This window comes from Asterias amurensis, chromosome 2 (genome assembly GCF_032118995.1).
Source record: "Asterias amurensis chromosome 2, ASM3211899v1".
NCBI classification, from domain to species: domain Eukaryota; kingdom Metazoa; phylum Echinodermata; class Asteroidea; order Forcipulatida; family Asteriidae; genus Asterias; species Asterias amurensis.
The window spans coordinates 28,208,097-28,232,535 of record NC_092649.1 but is presented as its reverse complement, the minus strand read 5'-3'; the positions used below and the strand labels follow the sequence as shown (position 1 = coordinate 28,232,535).

Sequence of the window (24,439 nt, the reverse complement as noted above, 5' to 3'; positions counted from 1 at the left end):
TGACAGATAAAATGAGGTGTCATAGCTCTGTTGTTGATATTACTGTAAGCTTTGCCATTGGCATTAGCAGATTAACTAGGATTATAAAAACATGTCGACCGCTCGAAAGTTTTGTCATTATGAATGTGACGTCATCGTTTGGGTGGGGGCGGGGGACGTCATCGTTTGGGTGGGGGCGGGGCGCGGAGGGGATGAAACTAGTACAACCGTAGAGGGAGGTATACAAGGGGACCGTAAAAAAAAACTCTCCCCAAATCAGCAGCCCAGCCAGCAGCACACACATGGTCAACCTTCGGCCTAGGCCGCCTTTGGACAGATAAAATGAGGTGTCATAGCTCTGTTGTTGATATTACTGTAAGCTTTGCCATTGGCATTAGCAGATTAACTAGGATTATAAAAACATGTGATTGTCAGCACCGAGGTCAATGCATTATCAATGGATTTGGTAGTCATTATCAATATTATCATCACTCCCATCAACAAGATCGAACTCCTCTTGGCTTCAACAAGTCATTTTTGAACTGTCGTCATCATCGCCATTTGAACTTGTTGAGGTCATGTAGTACAGAGATGGCCGCTTCTTCAGGAACTGTTGACCGTCAGTGGTCAGACCAAATGTTTGAGGTTGTGACATGGTGTAATTCGTTTTATTCCAGAGGTAGGTAAATTGACCATTAGGATTAGTTGCGATGTTACGTAACCCTCCTCCCGACGGCCGTCGCAGGATGAAAAAGGAATTGAATTGAATTGAAATTGAATTGATCACTCACTGTACTACTACAATACAAGAACCCTTTGGATAGAAGATAAGGAAGAAAGATTTTAGATGTGGGAGGAATACTTCTTTCTAGTAACTATAGTATAGCTTGATAGTTTCTAGAAGTATGGGAGGAAAACTCCCACCCAGAGAATTATTCCATGGAAAACCCATGCAGTCGGGTAGGGACTAAAGACCAAATTCACATAGTGCCTCTGGTGTGAATCGAATCTGGGTCCTAAAGGTGGAAGGCACTTGAAGATTGCAAAGCCAACTCAAATCAAATATATCATCTTTGGGTTTTTTCTAAATTTGTCAATTTAATTTTACAAATTTCTTTAGGAACTTCTAATTTAATCCTGTTTTTGACACTTTTGGATGAAATAAGTTTGTTGGTGAATATGAGAAATAGGAAAATAATCTACTTGATGTACTATTTCCATTGAGGATCATCCAAAGTCGAAATGATGTAGTCCTAAAATCTCAATTTATTCATAAAGTAGATCTGTCATTCTTTGAAAACTAAAAAAACACTCTTTAAACTTTTTTTAAAAACAGACTCAAGTCGGAGTAAATGTAAGCCATTCTTTATCGAGAATCATCAAGTCGGCCACATCACCCCAACTGTTCTCAAACACCTTCAAGGTTATCCAGATGTCTTTGTCATTACGAAAGATGCGGCCTCAGATGCTGTGGAGAGAGTTTCTTTGTCTCCTTCATTGAAGACGTTTGAGGAGCGGACATCCAAGATGGCTGTACTTCTTCAAAATGTGAAAAAGTTGGACGTGTTTAGAACGCTGAGAGGATGGCGGGATGAGGTGAGTAATTTTTGTATTATAAAGTGCTAAATCTTCCAGCTTAAGTGCAGAGGTTCCTATATAGATAGCTCAGTTGGTAGAGTGCTGGCACATTAATCTGGAGGAAGTTGGTTCAAGACCCACTCTGGTAATTGGCATACAAGTTCATAATAGAGATAGTTGGTTCAAGTCCCACTCTGGTAATTTTGTCTGTGTTCAATCCCAAATCATTTACAAAATTTTACCCAGTCAGTTTCACTAGTTGTTTATTAAATTATAGTTTTAAAAAAAATGGGCATGTACAGTTTGTGAGTTTTAAAATTGGAAGAAATGCCACACAAAAAATTGAGCTCATATGATTGGTTTGTTCTCTCTCTACCATTCTCAGATGTATGCAGTGTCATCCTCATACCATGATGTAGCACTCATGGACATGGAACGTGCAGCTACTTGTGAGTAGGTTTTATAAATGACTTGCCCTGTAGAATTTCAAGGATCTTTTTCTCTCTGTAATTGTCAGCATTGGCAAACAAAGCCTGCAAAGCGACCTGTCCTTTATCATTCAGTACAGGCCTATTTGAGAAAAGATGTGTTTGTTTGTAGTGTAGACCTCAAGTTGATCCTGTGTAGTTTCTATCTGAAAGCCTCCTTGTTTTAAAGGTGGTAAGCATCCTTCTTTAAAATGATTTTGTCTGAAAAGAGTAAAGCCCTTTTCACACGACAAAGTCAAACTCCGGTGCCAGTTGTCTTGACCAAGGACGTTGGTCAAACTCAAACAGGACCTTTCACACGGCGCAGAAACCAACGTCCCATGTCTCAAAACATTTGTCTTTTGTGGTGCTAAAGGTCAACATTGAAAACTTGCTCTCTTGAAGGAGTCGCGCACACGCTCAAAGGTCTAACGTTTTCATATAACGGGGTCGAACATCTTGATTTTCTTGCACCATGTGTTTCTTCTTGCGCGCATGCGTGGTAGCTCCAGCCACACCAGGGTCCTTCGTTACGCAAGCAATTTCCATTCACACGGCACACACGGACGATCGTGGTATAATTTTCACAACGTTGTGTTTTTAAGACGGAGGTCTGGACCTTGGTCTTAAAAAGACCAGGGACCCTCGCCTATTTAAGCAGAGTTACCTTTCACACGATGTGGATTAAACAACGTTGTGTTCTTAAGACCAAGGACCCCCTGCTTATTTTGCTCGTGTGAAAAGGCCTTAAGTTGAAAGCATTTAGGAATCTCCAAAACTCACCAAGTGTCTGCTTGTGAATTCTGTGGGTGCAGTTGGGAGTACTTGCCACCTCATTAAAGCTGGGTTGGTTTGACTTTTCTTTATGAAAATACTTTTTTTAATTGTTGGTGCTGTTTTCATCTGAAACTTTCAAAGCTGACTTACAATATTTTTATTGACAACTTGGTCAGTAAATCATCATTATGTTGACAAAAACCAATCCATGACCATACCTTTAATCAAATAAACTGTTAATGCTCTTGCGCTGTGTCTGTGTGATACGTAATATCCTGTCACTTTTTGCTAAATTATAATTTCTCTTTTGCACTGATATTATGGATTTGTCTTAAATGAAAGGATTTTGATTTTGTTTTTGTTGTTGTTAGGGGGAGTAAGTGAATCATAATGTTGTGTCTCATTGTTTCCGAGAGTGTTTAATAATTACTTAACTTTCTAACTTTCTTCTGAATTCGTTAACAGGTCTGTTTGGAATTAAGCAATATGGAGTTCATATGAATGGATACTGCCACCATCCAACTAAAGGATTGTGTATGTGGGTTGGGAGACGCGCATCGACAAAGTCAACATTTCCGAACAGACTGGATAATGTGGTGAGCCCAAATGTACAGATCTAAGGGGGGGGGGGGGGGTGGTCAGTAACAGACTCTTGTGGAGAGGGGTTAGGTCCCCCTATTACACTTAAACCCTCTCAGATCTTCCCTTTGGACTGGGGCTTACACATGGAAAACTGAAGAAAAGGGCCAATATACCTTTTGAAATATTTGTAATAAACCACCAGGGAAACTGACTAGGTAAAGGTTCAAGATATTGTCAAAAATAAAGAGAGACCGCCAACACAGGGCTGGGTAGCTCAGTTGGTAGAGTGCCTGTACGGTAATCTGAAGGTCGTAGGTTATAGTCCAGCTCCAGTCATTTTGTCTTTGCTCAACCCATCTTTCAAATACAATTTGTTTTGTTAAATGAATTTGTATTCTATTTTTGTTTTATCCAAGGCAGCTGGTGGTCTGCCATCAGGGATGTCAATCAAAGAATGTCTTGTCAAAGAGTGCGCAGAAGAAGCGTCTATCCCAGAATGCATTGCAGTAAAAGCTGTACCCGCTGGTGCCGTGAGGTATTCTTTATAAAATAGAATAGGTACAGATTGCTGATATAAATGATAAGCGACTTTTGTAGCCTTTTTGTTGCCGGTGGTGCATACTCAAGACAGTAAAGCTGGTAAAAATAGCACAAGGGATGCTATGCGGTTATTTTTTGTGCACAATACAGCAGTATAATTCCTTGTACCAGACACTCGATCCATTTTTTTGTCATAACATGCTCAGAATTACATGAACAATAGGACATTACCTTGTATGTTTGCTGCCACCAAGTGTCCCAAAGTCCTATTTGACACGTTGTTATCTTTTTATAAGCATCAGTAGTAAGTTTTAAATGCGTTTGTCTGCACAACTCAATTTTTGTGTTTCTTTTTTTTCCAGCTACTTTTATGAGGACGAACGAGGTCTTTTTGATGAAACACAATTTGTTTATGACCTTGAACTTCCCGTGGACTTTGTGCCCGAAGTCAATGACGATGAGGTCTTAGAATTTTACCTATGGACGATAGAAGAGGTGAGGTTAACATTTTGTTTCATGTTGACCCCATTATTCCATCCAAATTCACCAGGCGTGATGTTTTACAAAGGCAATCACCTCCCTGACCCTGGTCATTCTTGCTAGGTTGTATCCCTGGCTACATGGCTTTGCAACCCAGATGGGATTAATCAATCATTCTGGTAGTTAACTTGAGATAGTTGTATCGTGGAGTGTCGTGGCTGAATGGATAAGAGCACCGAACTTAAGCTCTGGTGTTTCTGTTCAGCAGAGTGTGGGTTCAAGTCCTGGTCGTGTCACTTGTGTACCTGAGCAAGACACTTTAAAACTATGATTGATTTTCTTCACTGGGTACCACTGAGTGCAGAGATGGTTCCTGCTATGGATGTAGTGCTTTGGTTGCACAGACTGTTTACTCCCCAGGGAGCTGAGATGGTTTAAGGAATGAGTGTCTAGGGGTAATGGTGATGGCAGCGCAGGTGTGAAAAGTGCGATATAATAACCGATTATTATTATTATTTCATCTTATCATAGCATGCAAAAAAAGGATAATATTTTTATTTGTGCCGGTAACTCCTTGCAACGGGCTACGTCCCGTAGCCTAAGATCTCAAGCTCTTTCTTAGGATCCTTGCTGTTTCCAACAGCGCTGCCTTCTGCAACAGATCATTCTCACTTTTGTTCCTATTTCATCCATACGTTTCCCCAGTGCTTTAATAATGGTGCCGAGCGCTCCAACCACCACAAGTACTACTTCCACTTTCACCTGCCGAATCTTACGAAGTTCCCTGGCTAGGTATTGGTCATTTTGGATTTCTTCTTGTCCTTCTCCTTCGAAGCTACTAAATCTCCCTGCACGGCTATGTCTATAAGATGACAAATCTTCTTTGCGTTATCTATGCTCTATAACATGATCAATGTGAATGTTAAAGTCCCAGAGGATCTTGACCTGGTCGGTCTCTGTAACTTTCTCCAGAACATGGTCGTACCATTTTGCAGTCACTTGGACACCCCGTTTTTTACACAGATCCCAATGAATTACGTTGGCCAACTGGTCATGTCTATCTTTGTACTCCGTCTGGGCCATCTTACTGCACTCGCTGACAATATAAAAGATAGTCTCCTCCGCCTTGTTACACATCCTGCACATAGGAGAAACAGTAATCAAGCCCTCGGTTTCCTTCTTCAACTCTCCGCTCTTTAGCAAATTCCAGGACTTGTTGCAGGCCACTTCTTTAGTACACATTAAGAACCTACCATGAAGTGGTTTGTTCTGCCAATCTTGGTGTTTTTCTTCTTTCTTTTCCCTCTTGTACTCCTTCGGCCCGACTTTGCCCGCTTTCAAGTATTTATGTGCTACTTTCAACAAGTTCTCCTCAGTCCTCCTAATATGACAATGCAAACTCCTGCGCTCAATGTTGACATTGTCTGCCACACTCAACAACCCCCTACCTCCCTCTGACCTCGGAAGATAAAGCCTGCTCACATTTGCCCTCGGATGAAACATACCACTCATGGTCATCAGTTTTCACATCTAGCACTCGACTATACCTGAACTGTACCTCATCAATCGCCTTAACCATGTTCCCCTCGGTCAGTTTAGACATCAAACATTTCTTGACTCTTCTGATGTATTCTGCCCTCATCCTTACCTTTGACTCCTCATGAAGAACATTGTGTGATTCTAGTACATAAAGATACCGGTAACTCTCCTCTTCACCCAAAGCCCTCATCTGTGCACTATCTGGCAGAGCGATGCCTTCGGAATGTACCCTCTTTCCTCTCTTCTTTGTCATTGAAGCACATTTCTCTAGGCCAAATTGCATCCCTATGTCATCGCTGAAAATCCTGATGGTCTGCACCAAAGAGTCGATCTCCTCATTATTTGCAAACATTTTCAAATCAGCCATAAACAGTAGATGGTTTATCTTACATTCGTCCTTCATTTCGTAACCGGCACTTACCTTCCACAGAATCAGTGACAGGGGCATCAGTGCAAGAACAAACAGCAGCAGAGACAGAGAATCACCTTGGAAAATACCTCTTCTTTGTTTGCAGGAATATTGGTTCCCCATGTCTTCATGCTCTCACTGAGAAGTTGTTTTACTTCATCAGCCACTCTGACTATATTCACATATTCCATTATCCATGTGTGCGATACCATGTCATACACCTTCTTGTAGTCGATCCACGCTATATCGCCAAATTAGTCTTTCTGCTCCTGCAGTCCTTCAGTACTGCCTTTCGTCCTTCGTACCTCTTGACCGCTTCTTGCAATCTTTCTGCTCCTCCAGAAACAACTGTTGGTTGTCTACATGACGATACAGGTCCTCTGCTAACATACTGGTCAAGAGTTTATACATTACAGGTAAGCACGTGATTGGTCTACAGTTACTGGCAATGTCACCCATCTAGATATCCTTCATAATCAGAACTGTTCTGGCCTCACTCATCCAGCATGGGACCTTACCCTTTACTAGACAATCCTGCAGTTATAGGGCCATACGCTCATGCAAGCTACGGAAGTTCTTCAACCAGTGCCCATTCACTGGGTCTGGACCCGGCGCTTTCCATTTTGCACTTTCTTTACCTGTCTCTTTACCTTATCCATGTCAATCTGGAAACATTCCTGCTGTTGCACCCCTCTGAATTCATCTTTCACATCCGCTAGCCATTCCACTTGTCGGTTGTGCTGTACTGGTTTGTCCCAAATACCACCCCAGAAAGCTTTTGCCTCTGTTGGCCTTGGGCCTGCTTGAGCGCCGTTAGCCTTTCTGTCTAATTCCTTGAACAATTGATGCTGATTGGTGTTGACTAACTTGTTCTGGTGAAATTGCCTAACCTTTTCATTTTTGCAGCCTTAGCCTTAACACTTTCTCCTCCATTACCACACTTATCCCTTAACTTTGACCTTGTACTTTGCCAAAATTGCGTTCCTTGAGTCTGAACCTTTTATTAAGCCTTTAATCATTAGTTCTATTCTACTGAGATCTTTTCGCAAGTCCTTAATTTGACCCTCCAGCTGACGTTTCCACCATGGCGTATTGTTTTTGTGTTTTGATTGTGACGCCTTCACACCTAACTTTTCCCTACTACAACTGCCCCTACAAAAATAAGACGGTTAGTATCCAATAGATTACTCGTACTTACTGACCCAAGGACTTTACTTACCATGGCTGACATTTCTGCAAGCCTTTTCCTTGGGACCCGGTGCAAAGTTTGATCCCTTGGCCGCTTCCATCATCTCTTGAAGCCTGTCTTTAATCTGGGCCTCTTCCTCCTCTTCCATCAACTCAACACCACTCACTTCGCCGCCGATACCGTCCTCTTCCTGACTCAACCCTGGCTGTTCAACCTCATCATCAATACGCGAGCTAGCAGCAGCTGTCTCCTCTGGTACTTGGTAGTCACCAACTTCTCCGTTCTTTTCTCTTTCAGCTTGTACTATCCTCTTCATTTCCTCAATCTACACAGTTGTTAACCACTGGTTTCGTTTGATAGTACCTATCTGGTCTTCAAGACACTGCTCACTAGTCTCAAACATTCTTTTATCTTGCCATAGGCTTATCATTCTCCTTCTATATCCTCTCTTGTCCGGTTCACTCTTAATATAACATTCCGTCGCTAGTTTGTTATCATTCTTACTCCATTTTCTTCTTGCAATGCGAATCCTGTTGTGAGCAGTTTGTATACGATCTGGTAGTACCTGCTCAGGCATACCAACCAGATCGGGTGAAGGACTTCCTCTCTGGGAGTTAGTCGCTGATTCACCGTTGAGTATAAACTCATTAGCACTCATCATGAGCATCACAAATTAATGTGAGACAGTTATTTCAGGGAGAATAATTACTAAATAGTAAATAATAATATTATTATTATCAAAATTTATTACTAAAAATGTTATATTAAAACGTATTTTGAAAGAGGTATCGTCCGAGTTAGCCATGGCTGTAATCTCCCCAAACAAAATAAAGGCAGAAGAACATCTTGAAAAAAATTCACACGAAATGTTTCTCTTGTGGAAAAAATTGCATTAATACTCATAATTACTTCCATTTCATTCTCAATTCATTTGACTAACTCAGGTAAAGGCAAAGATAGCGACCAAGGAATTCAAACCAAACTGTGCCCTGATCATTTTGGATTTCCTCATACGCAAGGGTCATATTTCTGCAGATAACGGTAAGCCTCAAAATCCGCAATATCCCTTGTCACTAACCCCTGATAGGGATGTGATTGTTAGTATTAGGTTGTACCCTGGCACCGGTGTGTGTAAACACTGTAGACTCGGTACTTTGGAGTTCTGTAAACAAAATCACAGGCATAATACTCGGGTGAGATTCGAACCCACAACCTTTGTAAAGCAGATGTCTTACTATTAGAACACTGAGATTGCCCAGTAGCAAGCAAGAAGCAGCTCATATCCTATATCCTATCCTCGGTGGTCTAGTTGGTGAGACATCTACTCTAGATTGGCAAAGGTACGGGGTTCAAATCCCACCCAAGTAATATGCATGTGGGGTTATTTCACAGAACTTGGGGAAAAGTACTACAGAGTATACAGTTTGTACACACATCGGTGAAAGGATAAAACCAAATAATATTATCCCGATGCAAGTTTAACATCTATTAAATAGATAATAGGCCTTTTGGGGGAATAAAAAAAAAAAAGTTAAAAAGTTAATTATGTAAATAATGTGCTTGTAAGCTTAGTAAAGTAATGAGGGTATAATTTTAATGATATATTTTTATGGTGATAACTCTCTAGGATGGTTTTTAACTATTCTTCATTTTGACGTAGTCAGACATTAACAGATGTCAGAAAGAAAACACCTCTTTCTCAAACTTAGTTTTGTCATTTTTCTCATCAATCTTCTTAAGATTTGTAACTAAATGTTATAAAACTAAGTATATACAAATGAAACAAATTTGAACTTGAATTCATGTTGACTTTTTTTTATAAGAATGCCTATGTTTTGTCAGTTTTAATTTATTTTAGTAACCTATTACATTTTGACTGCAATAATTAATGCAAATATTTTGTTATCGAACTGCAGCAACAAAATCTTGACATGTATGACATTTTTACTGGTGGGTTGTGTCAAAAGTCACAATTTCTTGCCTGAAATAAAACGTTTATTTTTCCTTTCATTGCAACTGCAATGACAGTATGAAATGCAAATCAGCTACACCGCAAAAGCGATGGATTTTCAGTTTGTGATCCTCTTGCAAGTGTGACAACGATGATCACAATCTGGGATATAAGTGAAATTGGGCCCAGATATTCACCAGGAATTGTAAAGAGTCTTTCAAACTAGTTAGTCAATTTTGTATAAACCAAGGCGAACTGCCTGGGGGAAAAAAAATACTCTTGCTTTTGAGTACGTAGGGTTAATCAAGATATCACTGTGGTTAGTGGACCGAGTGCTTGTTTTCCCCAAGAAAATTGTGGCGGGGTTAAAGTTGTCACAGACACTCCTGGGATTTTATTTCTTGGAATTTGCTCGGTAGTGAGAAAAGGGCTGAAGTTATATCTGCTCGACTTTTAAAGTAATTGTCTGCAATACCTCTTGTCATTTCAGAACCAAATTATCTTCGGTTTCTGCAAGGGATCCATTCGGACGACCCAACAAAGCTGTTCCAGTAAAACTTCTCCTTTATGTGACTGGTCCTGCAGATTTTCAGTTCATGTTTTTGTGTGTACAAGATAGTCTCCAAACACTATTTTTATATTCTTTGTTTTAGGGGGGGGGGGGGTTTGACTGAAAACATGTAATATTTATGTTTTTTACTTGATATTTATATATTTAAAAGTTGCATCCCCTCAAGGTGATCCCCTGGCTGCCGCTTAGCATGTTGTATCGTAACTTGGGTGTGATCCCTGGCTATACAGCAGCTAGTGGTTATGAATATATGGCTTCTGACTGGAACCCCAGGACAAAAATATTGACTAGTAGGGAGACCGCCGTCATAGGGCTGGATAGCTCAGTTGGTAGAACGCTGGTATGTTAACCTAGAGGTCGTTGGTTCAAGTCCTGCTCCAGTCAATTTGTCTTCGTTCAAACCCAAAACTATTTAAATTTACTCAGTCAATTTCCCTTGTGGTTTATTACTTGTAATTTGTAAAGAAATTGTATACTATAAATTATATGAACAAGAATGGGAAATGTTCAACTCTTGGTTTGAGTTGTAACTGTTTTTGGCAAGATTGGACTTGATAAAATAGTAAAAGCTGTGGAAATATTGCAGCCATCTGTGGGCATTTTGGTGCCAGTAAATTTTGGTTGCCATGGGGTGATGAAAACCTTTCATTCTCCAAAGGAGCCCTCTAATTTCCTAGTGTTGTCGAATGTTCATCATTCCTTTGTCACATGTTCCCTTCATATAACTAGGTATTGTTGCATGACCTTATGAGGGGATGGCTATGCCTGTACTACCCATGCTTTAACAAACCAAGGTTTACAGACCTGCAGCCGATTTCACAAAACTTTACGCAACTGCGTAAGTCCACTTGCGCAACGTTTATGGCGCAACTTACGCCATAAACGTTGCGCAAGTGGACTTACGCAGTTGCGTAAAGTTTCTTGAAATCGGCCCCTGGAAGTACATGGAGGCCATGGCTTCTGTAGCACTGGTCTTGGCCTTGATGACCCTGCAGAAGTTTCCAACATATTTTTCCAGGGAAATGCGTATTTCTATCCATTTCTCTCTACTTCCTGCCAGAACTAAACGTTTTTGTAACAGCCCCATCCTATTTTTTACTAGAATTTAAAATTATTGATTCTGGTACTTTTCATTGTTTTTATATCCTTTTGGGTTCTGAAATTCTGACAAAAACCTTGCTGCCATTACTCATTTTAATCCGACCACGATTGTCTGCGCAACTTTCAGGATTTAGTTGCAAATATTTAAGATCAAAGTTCTACATCATAGTTGGTTAGGACACAGGACAGAATGCAAACCATACTCTCAGGTTAGTTTTTATTTTATTTTTATATATAAAATATATAGAAAAAGCTTGTCAGCTGCAGATGCAATTAATCTGTTGATTGCACATGTTAAATAATTAAAAAAATAAACCTTACATTGTTAAATGTGATTTGTACAGAAAATAAATTATTGATTGTTCAGAGAAATTGTTCATTGGCCTTTAGCTGCATATTTAAAAGAGTTCCGAGTACACAATGCTTAACACACATCGCTGCATGATTAATAATTAATATTCTTTGTCCCCGATGCAAAGTTAACATCTAGTTAAAAGCTAAGCAGCAAAAATTCAATTTTGTCAACTAATGGTACAAATTCGTTGAAGGTCCAATGTATTTGTTTGGTAATTGGAACCTACTGCTTGTTTCAATCCTATATAGTTGTAGATATATGCCATAAAACTAAACTTTCATTTTAAAAGGTGGTAGAATAATCTGCAATTGGAATACACATCTGAGAAAGTTATCGTTTGTCAAGCTTCTCAGATTAAAATTGTGATAATTTTTCCCTAACCGCACGCAGTACTTCTAAATGAAAAGTTTCTCAAAATGCAATATATTATGGCAAAGCCGCTGCATTCATAACATTTTAGACATGGGGAAATATTAATTCAAAATAATTCTTGCTTTAGATTAAGTTTTGCTGGTGGACTTTTGAACAGCTGAGTTTTTAAACATACCATTATTTACTTATGTTTTAAAATGAGACTATTTTTGAATTGATAAATTAAATAACCTATAAAGAAGCACAAAGTCAATCTGAGTATCAGCAGTCATGTTAATAACATTGAAGAAAACATCAACTTCGACATGATGAATTATTTATAATAATTCACACTGTAGAAGCAGGTTTGCTTGTAAAACGTTTAAAGCATAAGTGTTTAAAACATACCATTTTCTTACTCTGTGTTACAATGAGATTATTTCAATAATATCTCGACAAGCACAAAGTCAGTTTAAAGAAGGTATAAAGTTGAATTGTTCTGAGTATCTAATGTCATGTGTGACTTTGAAACTGAAGGGCATACCAACTTGGACAAGATGAAATATTCACTCATAATCAGTCATATTAAAGAAATAACTTAGCTTGGAAAGGTGTTGAAAGCAAACCATCATTTGCTTTGAATGAACAGACATGATAGTCTTTCCAAGTTAAAGGTTGAATTAAATGGGTAACCTTTCAAACAAAACGAAAGTTCAAGTTAAATCATTTTTAATAATTCAATAATTATTTGTCTCTTATGATTTATATTTCATAGAGTGGTTTTCAAAAGTTCGCATGTTGTATTTTTAGACAGAATTTTAGCATTTTTACAATTGCAACAAGCAAAAAGAGAATTGAAAATGGACACTTTTACTTTGAACGAATTTTGTAGTTTTCTGCAAAGCAAAGTCTGTCCTGAGCAAATATGCCATTTCATTGGCATTAAACCACTGAGAATATTTCTACTCTTTCTGGACAGGATGCCAGTCTATTTCAGGTTGATACCCATTTGTACTCCTGTACATTACAGAGCTTGATTCCTCTGCTCTAAACCGCTAGGTCGTGACACCTAATTTCAGTTTTCTATGGCACTGTTATTGAAGGCGCTGGACAATATTAGTAATTACTCAAGATAATTGTTAGCATAAACACGTTCTTAGTAATGAGCAATGAGAGCTGGTGATAGTCTTTTTTAGGCATCTGAAAGCACAAATTTGGATACAAAGTCTTTGACAATTACCAAAGTCAATTCAATAGTGTAATGTCAGGTTTCTAAATATCTGTTATAAGCCTATAAGTCATGAAGGTATGTCAGAACTTCATCTACTGCTATTTTTACACTTTTGAGAATATACTTAAAAGTCTTGATGAGATTTAAAACTTTCATTTCAGTTGGGTATGAAATTGATTATTTGGTAGTCTCCATAACAGATCCTTCTTTAAAATCAAACAAATAATAATGGAACACCATCAAAGCAATCTATCCACAAAATATCTACACTGCTCTTTGGTCAAAATAGATTTCAGATCGGGCTTCTACACAATAAAATATTTCCCAAAAAAGGTTGACCTGCCAGTCACAATATTCATATCAGGTTAAAATTGATCTGTAGAGACAAAGTGATTTATCTACATTTATCATGCCTCAGTTTGTCCAGCTGGCCAGATTGAACTCCCAGTTTAGAAAGTGTAGCAATGGTCTCATCGGTGACATCGGGCAAACATGACACAATCTTCCTTAGGGAAATATCAGCAAGAGGTGGAATGTCCAGCCATATGCGGAACACATTGTTGGTGCGTTTACGCTGGCGATAGTCTGGGTCGGTAATATCTGATATCAAACCACCAAAGATATACATGCACTTGATCTGTGAACAAAATAATAATAATGGCATTAAGCAAGAGTCCTTCTCAGGGTTTGCATAACTTTAGGGTTGACAGAGTCACAAATTTGTTTATTGTTTCTAACTGGCTATTTTGCTTCATTTCTCCCTTGTTCTGTGTGTTGCTTTTTCTAGGGAGATCAGTGTTTTTTTACACAGATGGGGTTGCACATGCATAAGTAATACTTATAAACAATAATACAAATCTTATTAATAATCTTTAGTGACTAGCCAGCGGGACTGGAGTTGTTTCACTAGTTTGTGTGTCACTCGTCCAATAGTACATATTATTATTTCGTATTCAATAGGGATACAAGTCGACGCTGAACCAGCCAACCGCACCACTTGATTATGTTCTTGACTAGTCCTTTGGTTTAGGGTTTGACCCCTCCCTCTGCCCGCCTCCCTCATTCATGTATAGGTTACCAACCATCTGCCAACCTGTCGGTCTTCACCTGTTAACTATCTACATAATAATAACTGTCTGAATTTATATAGCGCTTTATACACCCGAAAGGCGTTTCAAAGCGCTTAAACATACAGTATTTTATGCGAGGTATGGGACTGAGTTTGAATTATGAGATAGACTACTCCTTTCACCATGTAATGGTTTACAAGGTGCTGTGGCACAATATGCTGCCGATCCAGCCAGGAACACGGGCGAACCCCTTCTCTTTTCGATAAGTACACTGGGTTCTTTTACGTGCATTACACAATACATGGAACCAACGGCTTAGGGACACAAGTGTCACGACTGGGACTCGCACCCACACTCAGTGCTCTTAACCGCTTGGCCACAACACTTCCACATGACCATTTAGTTTATCTGCTAAAAACCAGGTCTGGATTTATTTGCAGGACACAGAGGCTATGGCTTCTGTTGCCCCTGATCTTGACCTTGGTACCCCTTAAAAGTTTCCCATTGACTTTAAGATTTCCCAATGGAAATTACCCCTTGCAACATGAAAATGGCCTTGCCCTTTCAAAGATGAAATTCTAGGCTTTGAAAAACTTCAACATAACTTTCTGGGCTCCATTTTCTCTAACCCTAAAGCCTGGGCCTTGATACATAGGGCAATATGTCCATGTGACTTTAAGTCAAGTGTCTGCAGTGAAAGGAACTATTACATACCACCAGAACTTTCTAACAATACCCAATAATATGACCATTCAAATGCGAATGTCTTTTCGTCTTTGAGATTAAACCAGGAACTGATAGCTTGAGCTCAATCCAAATATGTGTTATATACTTTTATTAGTTAATTCTGATTGTGAAGCCAATGGTTCTCAAAATATCGAACCTAATAACTATACTAGCCAAGTTCCCATGGAAAGATAACTAAAGAAAAGTTAAGTTTTAGATGTAGGAGGAAAAAAACAGAGAATTGTATTCCAGAGAAAGAATACCAAAATCACCCGATCAGGTAGGGACTGAAAACCCAATCCTTATAGTGCCCCAGGCAGAATTCGAACCAGGGTCTGAGGTGGGAAGTGGGAAAAGATACCACTACGACAGCCCAGCTGCTATGATTTATGATGAGCAAATGTTTGGTCAAAAAAGCAATGGATAATGGAAATCACGCTGGCAACACAGTGAATCTTATGCAAATCTACCAAATAGATGTCATTGCTTTTTGTGATGAAACCAAACCAGGGTTCTTTTTTATCTCACAGTGGGTGCGTTCGTTTAGCTTCCCTGGGTCTGCCCCTGGTGTGTTCGAATAGCTTTGACGTCATTCCAGGGGCTCACCCTGATCAGCCCCCAGTGCCCTGCTTTTGGAGTGAGTCACTTGGGGGTGACCCCAGGTGCATGACGTTACCACGAGAGGGCGAGTGTGATTGTTCGATTAGCTCTTGTCGGGGGCTCACCCAAGTGACCACCGCCGGGTCGACCCAGGGAAGCTAATCGAACGCACCCACTAATTGAATTTGAGCTAAAACAGTGAGCAAACCTTGGATGTTTCTGGTGTAATTGCAGCTGTGTGGAAGCATGTTGGAACGGGTAGTGCAGTAGGCAGTTTAAACCACTGTAAGCTCGGTAGCTCTAGTCTCCAAACATCGTCAAATATCACCTCGTCATTATGACCGCCACATATGTAGACCTCTACAGATTTAAAGAGAGTTTAAATCAAAACAAAGTTAAATTTGTGACACCTGTATTAAAGGGGACCCCATGTTGTTATGATCAAAGCACACAGGTATGTGGCTGTACGTGAAATAACAAACTCTTACCCAGTTACAGCATGCATGCATGGGCTCTCCATAGATGTGATACAGAGGGAGGGCACACATAGATTACGCGCGCGCACCTAGAAATAGATTACGCGCTGTTAGTAATAGCTATCAATTGCGCGTTCCGCGTGATAATATTGGCATACGCGCGCGCCCGACACGTGGAAGCCAGCCGGTTATAAACAGCTCCAGCTGGTCATTATCAGCCGTTTAAACACCCCCACATGACGCGCTCTCCACCAATAGGAGTATCGAAACTGTCTAGGGTATTTATGAATATAGCATAAAACATTGTGAGAAACAGCTCCCTCTGAAGTAACGTAGTTTTTGAGAAAGAAGTAATTTTCCACTAATTGGATTTCGAGACCTCAAGATTTTGCATCTAATAAAATCCAAAAATCAATTACCCAAAATCAAGCATCTAATAAACACACAACTTAGTGTGACAAGGGTGGGTTTTTTTTTCTTCCATTATTATCTCACAACTTTGACGACCAATTGCGTTCAAATTTTCCGAGGTTGGTTATTTTGTGCATAAATGTTGAGGTACACCGAGTGAGAAGACTGGTCTTTGACAATTACCAAAGGAGTCCAGTGTCTTTAAGCTTTGTAGGCTCCCTCAAAATTCCATTGAAATCTACAAAACCTTCAAGTACAGTGGAAAAGAAATTAACACACCATTCTTCCACTGGACACAACTATGGTGTTTCCTCGGAGCAGGATAAGCTCCTTTTGGGCAGGGTTTTGTTTTCTCAACAGTCCAACGATTCTCTTTATCTTTGTGTGGCTGAAATACCTGCAGCTTGGAGGAGAAAAGATACAAATACAAACTTTTAATGTTAGAGTGGTGCCTATAATAAGCATTCTGAAAACCATCTCAACTCTTTGGAACCACTTAAGTGCTTAGGTTGCAAATCATTCACATCAACAATCTCTACCGTCACAGGTAACCATTTAATCTTTGATGTTGAGAAGCATTAACGGTTTAGTGTCTCTCTCAAGGCCGAATTGTCATGACCAGGATTCGAACCACCCACACAAGAGCCACCCAGATTTTGAGTTATGTACGCCAGCAGACAGTTTGGCCAGGGTGCATCAAGTGGAAAGTGACATACTTGTTGAACATCGAGTTACAATATTTATGAAATAAATTACCTACCTCATCCAGATATTTTTTGTCCTTCATCGGTGCTTCTTTATTGTCGCTACTTCCGATGAGATACAGATTGCCATCGTGCCAAGCTAAACCGTGTCTGTACATGCCCTTTTTTGTATCGGATTCAGTGTCACTGCTAGTGGCCAACTGTGACCATGTCTTACTACCTGCATCCAGGCAGTAAACAGTTGAGTCGAACAAGGCACATCGACGGTTGGTTAATGGATTGTCAATCATCCGACAGCCTCCGTGGAAATACAACTTGTTATCATGCAGAACCATTGCCTGATGTTAGAAAAGAACAGAGACCTTTGTCAACATGCAAAGTATTAAAACAAGATGCAAAATTACCACATCAAGGAACTCAAATTGAAATCTTTCCTTAATGTTTAGTTTCTTTCAGTACGTATTTCCACAACTGCTCTTGATGAACAAAGCAAGATGACAGTGTAAGCATCATCAGAGGTCATTCAGTTGAGCGAGAGGATGTCTGCAGCCGACGCCTTCTCGGGAAACTCTGATGGTCGTCTTCCACGCATCCCGGTCCAGCATCAGCGTCCTAAGCTCAGATGTTTCCTGTTGTGTTGCGTCCTTCTTCAGCTGATCAACGAATGTAATTCTCCTCCTGCCCTTGCTCCTGATTCCATCAATGGGTTCCCAGAGAACTAGTGGGCTCACAGCTAGCTCTGGATGGCGGACACAGTGTCCAGCAAGCGTCATCCTTCTTTCCCTGATCTTAACAGTTACCCTTGGTAGGGCAGCGTAGAGCTGGGAGTTTGGCATATGGTCTTCCCAGTGCACATCAGGGCCATCCGTAGCATTCTTATATAGAAGCCGTCTAGTGCTCTTTCTTGATTTGCGGTCAGAGTCCATGTCTCGGCTCCATGCCTCCACCCCTCTGGTCATTGCGTTGGTGCACCTTTAACTAAATAATCCATTACAAATTTGCATTTCCCACCTGATGCAGGGCAAGAGACGGGCGATATCCATACACAATTCTGAATGAACGTGTATGGCTCAGCGGTTCCAGGGTTTGCTCCTCTTGAGATACCAAAGTAAGCTACCAAAGCGTGCTCCATGTCTCTATAATATAAGGAATGCAAATTTAAGCAGCAACCTCACCTGTCATTTTAAAAGCAAGTCACTGTTCAAATGTAACATGCATATGGTTTGTTGGGATTTTTTGTCGACAATGACCCTCTGAATGTTACTAACCTGTCCATACTTTCCAGGGGGACGTTCATCACCTGTGCACTCCATGATAGACCATGATTTCTCACTCAAGTTGAAGATGAACACATCTGCATTGGGATTCTTACCCCAAGGGTAACCAGTTCCGCCAAACAAAAGCATATTCTGGCCACAAAGGAGCACTGGATAGCAAAAAAAGAAAGTCAAGCTTGAGCAAACTTGTCAAACCATAAAAAAATAAGCCATCTGACTATACTTAATAATGTAACCAATCCTCAATGGTTGCAATCTACATGTGGTTACAACAGACCAACTTTAATTGTTCCTAAAATTCTGACAACTTTGGTTTGTAATAATGTCAAAATATTGAAAAGGGGAAGAAGGGAGTCTAGTAGTTGCAAAGTGGTCAACCATCATCAGTTTGCTAGCTTCACCTAGCAGATTTAAGGAAAATAAGGCCCAGCAAGAAGAGCAGGGCAACCTTTTTTTATTTTGAAGACCAACATTATATGCCACTCACTTGACATAGAAGCTGTCTCTGTTGGTTGCCTCCCAACAGTCTCTACTTTTTGCCATGTCTCGGTTGCAATATTGAAGCTCCACATCTAACAACATGAACCAGAAGTTTTCTGTTGAATGAATTTGTTCATTATGCCTATAATCCAGACAGGACAGGAGTTTTATTTTACAAACAAAACTAAGAAAAGAAAATGGGTCATCGGGGCCTTCAGGAAACTTAAAAGCCCTTCTCCTTTGTCTACAGAGCCTCTTCCTCCTCTGGATCTGGATAAATATTCTCAACGCTCTAATCAGAGCGAAACGAGAAGAGAAGATGATGAAGAAATTTGAGTTTAAGATAGTCGGAGGAAATGGTAAATGTATTGTATTTTGGCTGTTAACCTTTTTTTGCTAAGCAATAGTTTTCTGTGCTATAGCAAGTTTGTGTGCATTAAAGCTTTGTAAAATTGGGCCCTGCTGAGCAACAACCACCAGTAGGGTGGCTCCCTCTTCATACCCTGCCAAATACATCAGAATGCAACATAGTTGAAACCAAATGCAACAAAATGCAACAAGGGAATTTCTTGCTTTGTGCAGACATGTTGTTTTTAAGGTTATGACTGTGACCAAGGCCTTGTTTTGGATTAGCATTGTGACGTACCTCGCTTGCATAAATATTAAGAAAGGCGTATTGTTGCAATTAGAATGGTTAGGGTTCCCAATTGATTCTCCCTAGCTACTTCTAGAAACTATAACAGGGGAGCCTTACTGTTTCTAGAACGTAGAAGTACTCCCTAGCATGGGGCTACCTGGGTGATTTTTTTTTTTATGGGGGGTGGGGGTGGTATCAGTCAGCTTACCTCTTGAAATATTTCATTTACAACAACTTCATCTTCATCATCTGAATCTTCAGGATCCTTGGGGATGTGATATTCCGGGTGGTAGCCGCCATAAATGTAAAAGTTTATGCCATCTGTCGCACAGCAATGTCCACTTCTTGGGTACGGCTGATCTACTGACCCTGCAAGCAACAAGAGCGAATACAACCTAGCAGTAGGGGTAGGTCTAGCCCTGGTGTAGGACGTCAGTCAGTGCCTCCGTTGCCTGCTCCAACGGAGGAGTCCAACCTGGGCTAGGGTAGGTCTAATATGTTGTAGAGCATGCACAAAAATGATTGTGTTTACATTTCCCGTGCCCTAAACTTTGGTTTATAACCGAGTTGAATTGATCAATATATTATTTGGGTACTTTGTAAAATCTCCTAAATGAACATCTTCATAATCATATCGAATAAAAAAGTGGTGGCGCGCCATACGGTAACTTTTCCGGTAGGTCTAAATACTAAGTAAACGGAAACTTAAAGGGAAACTTAAAAAATACGATTAAACTTTGAAAAACATACTTGTACTGAATCTGCTTTTTGAGATAACAGCCTCCCCCACTTTTATCTCGTTGATGAGTGGACAAGCCGCCGAAAGCTGCTCCCCGTGATTAGCCATCGTCTCCCGATCTCTTCGTCGTCGTCGTCAAAGCTAGATGGACACTATTGGTAAATGTCAAAGACCAGTCTTCTCACTCAGTTGCTGTATCTCAACATATGCATAAAATAACAAACCTGTGAAAATTTGAGCTTGATTGGTCGTCGGAGTTGCGAGATAACTATTGTCACACGAAGTTGTGTGCTTTCAGATGCTTGATTTCGAGACCTCAAACTAACTCTAAACTCGAGGTCTCGAAATCAAATTCGTGGAAAATTACTTCTTTCTCGAAAACTAATCCACTTCAGAGGGAGCCGTTTCTTACAATGTTTTATACTACCAACCTCTCCCCATTACTCGTTACCAAGTTACAAGTAAGGTTTTATGCTAATAATTATTTTGAGTAATTACCAATAGTGTCCACTGCCTTCGTTCGTGGTTTAGCTTCATACGACGTCTGTTTTGTTATTATATCTCCTATGTTGGAGTACACCATTTATCTTATATACCGCCCTCTCTCATGAACTATGGACCTTGGAATGAACACCAAAGAGTTCTAAACAAATACAGTAGTCATTGTTTCCTTCCTTTGAGTCTTAATCGTTTTGAACCCAAAACAATGAGGAAGATAAATTTATTCTAGGAATTATACATTTTGATAAATTTGTTTTGCATATAGCTTCGTTTGTGCTTGAGATCGCTTAGCCCCGTTTCAGAAATTATTTTGCTATTGCATGGTTAGGCCATGGTTAGGCGGAGCACCCCATCCCGTTACCCCCACCCACCGTGAGCTTTAAAATTGAACAAATGAATTGTCTGATACATAAGCCGGGCATGGAGGTAGAAATAGGGGTAGTTATTTCCCTTCACCCAGTCTTGGTTCCAAGCCCATTGGTGTTGCGCGGTTACACACAACCAACGTTTATGCTTATAGACCTTTCTTTTGCAACGTCACAGCCCGAATTTTTGCCAACCCAGATTGGAAAACTATGGAAAGCCGTAAGTGCAAATTAAGAAAAGATCGCTATTTTTGGTAACAATGTAACCAAATTTGTTGATTTTGTTAAAAACAAAACAAATAATTATGAGAGGTATTTTATTTAATTGAATGTTTGCAGAAAATGCTGAATTTGGTTAAAACATTTGTTTTTAAGATTTAGTGTTTTTACTAACATTCGGCCGACCATGCCAACCAAGGCGGTTTGTTTATCAACAAAAGAGAGGTCTATTGGGGGCAGCGTTGGGGGACACCACTTATCTTATATACTGCCCTCTAGTGACAACTTAACGCGACTCTTCGTGTATAAGCAAATGGACTATGGGGGTCTGTGAAAATGTCATGAGTCACAAGGGGGAAGATCAACTTATTAGGTTTTATACATGGCTGAAAAGAACATACAAAAAACTTGATTTTAACATGTCTTACACAGTGGTGTGATGTTTGGTTCCGAAGTTTTGACCTTTTGAAAAATGCTATTATCTGTGCTGCTTGCAAGGTATATTCATACTCCACCTCAAATCTAACTCCTGAAAAAACTTCAGGCTATTTCTACTCGAGCCAATACTATAGGTATAACCTCTGAGTTATTCTAGTTGATGGTCAAGCCTGAAACACACTAAACCCTTTCATATATCCAGACCCTTCCTCAACGATTTAGTCTGAGCCGTCTAAAAAAATTGTGGTAACGTCTGTTTGGGAAATTTTGAGAGGCTGACCATCAACTTGAAGACCAGAAACATCTTGGTTATTCCATGGAGGTAGGAATACCTCCATGGGTATGTTCAGACAGCGTACTAAGTTAGACCCGAACCGGTTTAACTTCTACGAGCAGCAGGGGTGGTCGCAAAAGTAAAACCCCCTTGCGTTCAGACAGCACTGAGTTTAACCCGATACGGTTTATCTTTGGTTTTAAGAGGTCAAAGCAAACGCAACCCCGTAACTCTAACATCCTGTTTATTTGCCTGTTCATTGGTCACCGTGTGTTTACATAATGATTACGGAGGTCAATGGGTCGTCTGTTGTGAGTTAAACCGGATGTGGTTTTTTTTTATTCTGTCCACACACAGTGTTAAAAGATATACCCGAAGCGGTCTAAAGACGGTTTATCTTTTGTGGGTTAAACTCGATTCGGCATAACTATAGGTAATGAGATAACGGACAACCTTGCCTCCCACCACATAATACAGGAAAGAATTCAGAAGAATAGCCATGGTTAATGATGGCTCTTTCAATGTTAGTATAAAAGACTTAACCCATTTACTCAAATCCTTGCCAAAGCACAACAACGCTTTATTCACACACTGCCATTCCAACTTAAAAAAGCTTTTCAAAATCACTACCACGGACATTCGATTCTTCTGTATAATGTAAAGCTTCACGAAAATGCTAAGCAAGATTTTCCTGTGCTTAGTAGTTTTTTGGGGCCCAGAACACCGGTCACAAATTGTACATGAGACATGTGTGTTGGGAGTATTTCCCCTCCTCTTTATTGATACAACGTGTGAGCAAAGGGGTAAGGGTTTTGAGAAAATTGATACATCTCCCTTTTTCAGATCTGACTTATGCAAAAACAGAAATCCGCGATTCTATCAAAGAAATTGTTGATGAATCATTCAGATAACCTAAACACACTGTGGACAATTATTAACAGTGAGATCCGTGGTGAAACTATCTAGTTTGGTTCTAGAAAACAACAATCTGAAACAAATTGCTTAATAGTATGAAATTGACTGCTGTAAAAAATATTACTTTTGTAACCCAACTGAAGAACTAATTGACTCTAAAGACAAACATCGTAAACTGAAAGCAATTTATGAATCAAAGGCTATAGGTGTTGTTATTCGGTCGAGAGAAAAATGGACTGAGTTTGGTGAAACCAAAGCATTTGAAAAAATTTGGAGTGAAAAAAGTTGTTGTTGAAAAGTCACTTGAGGTGAAGGCTACGAAGTAACATACTAACATTTAAAGGGAATGAAGAAATCCCTTCCCATTCCTGGGATATTATTATTATTATTATTTATTAGAGGATTTCATAGAATCAGGGCCAAATTTCACAGAGCTGCTTAAGTAGACAATGTTGATTAATATATCTTTGTTGAAACAAAAATGAGCTGGACACTGGTCACAAATTGTACATGAGCGATGCATGTTAGGAGTACATCTTATACACTATCTTCTAGTGGCAGTTTATAACGTATAATGTCACTCGTTGTATTTATAAAGCATTACTTGGACTGAACATGACACAAAGAACTCTTAAACAAGTTAAGTAGTCGCATGAACTATGTCTCCTTCCTTCGACTCTTAATCGTTATGAACCAATAACAAGTAAGCATAATTACCATGCTTTCTGCTAGAGCAGCTCTATGAAATTGGGGCCAGTGTGTGGACAACTTCTCTAAAGCTGCTTGTTCAGAAACTATTCTTGTGTGGTTGGAGTGAGCCCCATCCAGCCTACACCCATCCCATCCTACACCACATTGTTGTGTTTAAAAATGAGCAAATGAATGTTTCTTACACTAAATTGCCCCAAGTCTTCCACTCAGCCCACTCCCCTTTATTTAAAAACATTCTCGCACAATGGATTGCAAGATTTTGTCCCAATTGTCCATTTTCGTGTTGTGCTCAAGCCTAGCCCTTGTATACGATATACAGCAAATTCAATTGCTCGTTATATATTACGCTATTACTTATTCACGTATAAGCATCGAAATCCCTAGATAATCAAGGTAACATGCGCAGTTGAAATGGGCATAGTGACCACACGCGAGTTTGTTATTCTCAAGATGGATACTCCAATCAGATTCACCGTCTGTGATTTCGACAGGTGTTAATATCCAATCAGATCCAATGATTGTCTTTTCCACAGGCGTGACACAGTTATTATTTTGCACTTGCTTCTCCATGTGGGCTCGCGTGGGCGGTTGTTGTTCTCAAGAGTTGGCTCCTCCAATCAGGTGATTTCAACGGGTGTAATTATCCAATCAGAATCACCGATTGTCTTCTCCACAGGTGTAATTATGCAAATGACACAGTTATTGGCACATGCTTCTCCATGTGGGCTCGTGTGGGCGCGTGTGGGCAGACGACAATTTGACACGCCACTTTTCAGTACGCGTGGACTGCATGAAG

General features: G+C 39.9%; 2 protein-coding genes across 11 annotated transcripts; one reads left to right on the top strand and one right to left on the bottom strand.

Annotated features, from left to right (window-relative positions):
• The first annotated feature begins 235 nt into the window (after positions 1 to 235).
• Positions 236 to 10,796, top strand: LOC139954558 (uncharacterized). Of its 4 annotated transcripts, none has more exons than XM_071954418.1 (8): positions 237 to 658; positions 1,316 to 1,575; positions 1,943 to 2,006; positions 3,267 to 3,397; positions 3,800 to 3,918; positions 4,286 to 4,418; positions 6,694 to 6,767; positions 8,485 to 8,576. In XM_071954418.1, the coding sequence occupies exons 1-7, from the start codon at positions 322 to 324 to the stop codon at positions 6,736 to 6,738; spliced, it is 1,089 nt and encodes a 362-aa protein (XP_071810519.1). In that variant the 5' UTR covers positions 237 to 321; the 3' UTR covers positions 6,739 to 6,767; positions 8,485 to 8,576. The 4 variants fall into 4 exon arrangements, with proteins under 4 accessions (XP_071810521.1, XP_071810519.1, XP_071810518.1 ...); XM_071954417.1 differs by lacking the exon at positions 6,694 to 6,767 and adding an exon at positions 9,982 to 10,796 and having other exon boundaries at positions 239 to 658; positions 8,485 to 8,581; XM_071954419.1 differs by lacking the exons at positions 237 to 658; positions 6,694 to 6,767 and adding exons at positions 798 to 939; positions 9,982 to 10,796 and having other exon boundaries at positions 8,485 to 8,581.
• A 179-nt stretch (positions 10,797 to 10,975) lies between these two features.
• Positions 10,976 to 20,809, bottom strand: LOC139954556 (kelch domain-containing protein 10-like). 7 transcript variants are annotated; one of them, XM_071954414.1, is made up of 9 exons: positions 20,719 to 20,809; positions 20,232 to 20,372; positions 19,690 to 19,850; positions 18,852 to 18,936; positions 18,356 to 18,513; positions 17,144 to 17,425; positions 16,663 to 16,786; positions 15,705 to 15,856; positions 10,981 to 13,737 (listed from the first exon to the last, which is right to left on the bottom strand). In XM_071954414.1, exons 2-9 carry the CDS (start codon positions 20,326 to 20,328, stop codon positions 13,495 to 13,497), a joined length of 1,302 nt encoding a protein of 433 aa, XP_071810515.1. In that variant the 5' UTR covers positions 20,329 to 20,372; positions 20,719 to 20,809; the 3' UTR covers positions 10,981 to 13,494. The 7 variants fall into 7 exon arrangements, with proteins under 7 accessions (XP_071810516.1, XP_071810515.1, XP_071810512.1 ...); XM_071954411.1 differs by having other exon boundaries at positions 20,232 to 20,412; positions 20,719 to 20,774; XM_071954408.1 differs by having other exon boundaries at positions 20,232 to 20,444; positions 20,719 to 20,763.
• Positions 20,810 to 24,439: the final 3,630 nt, after the last annotated feature.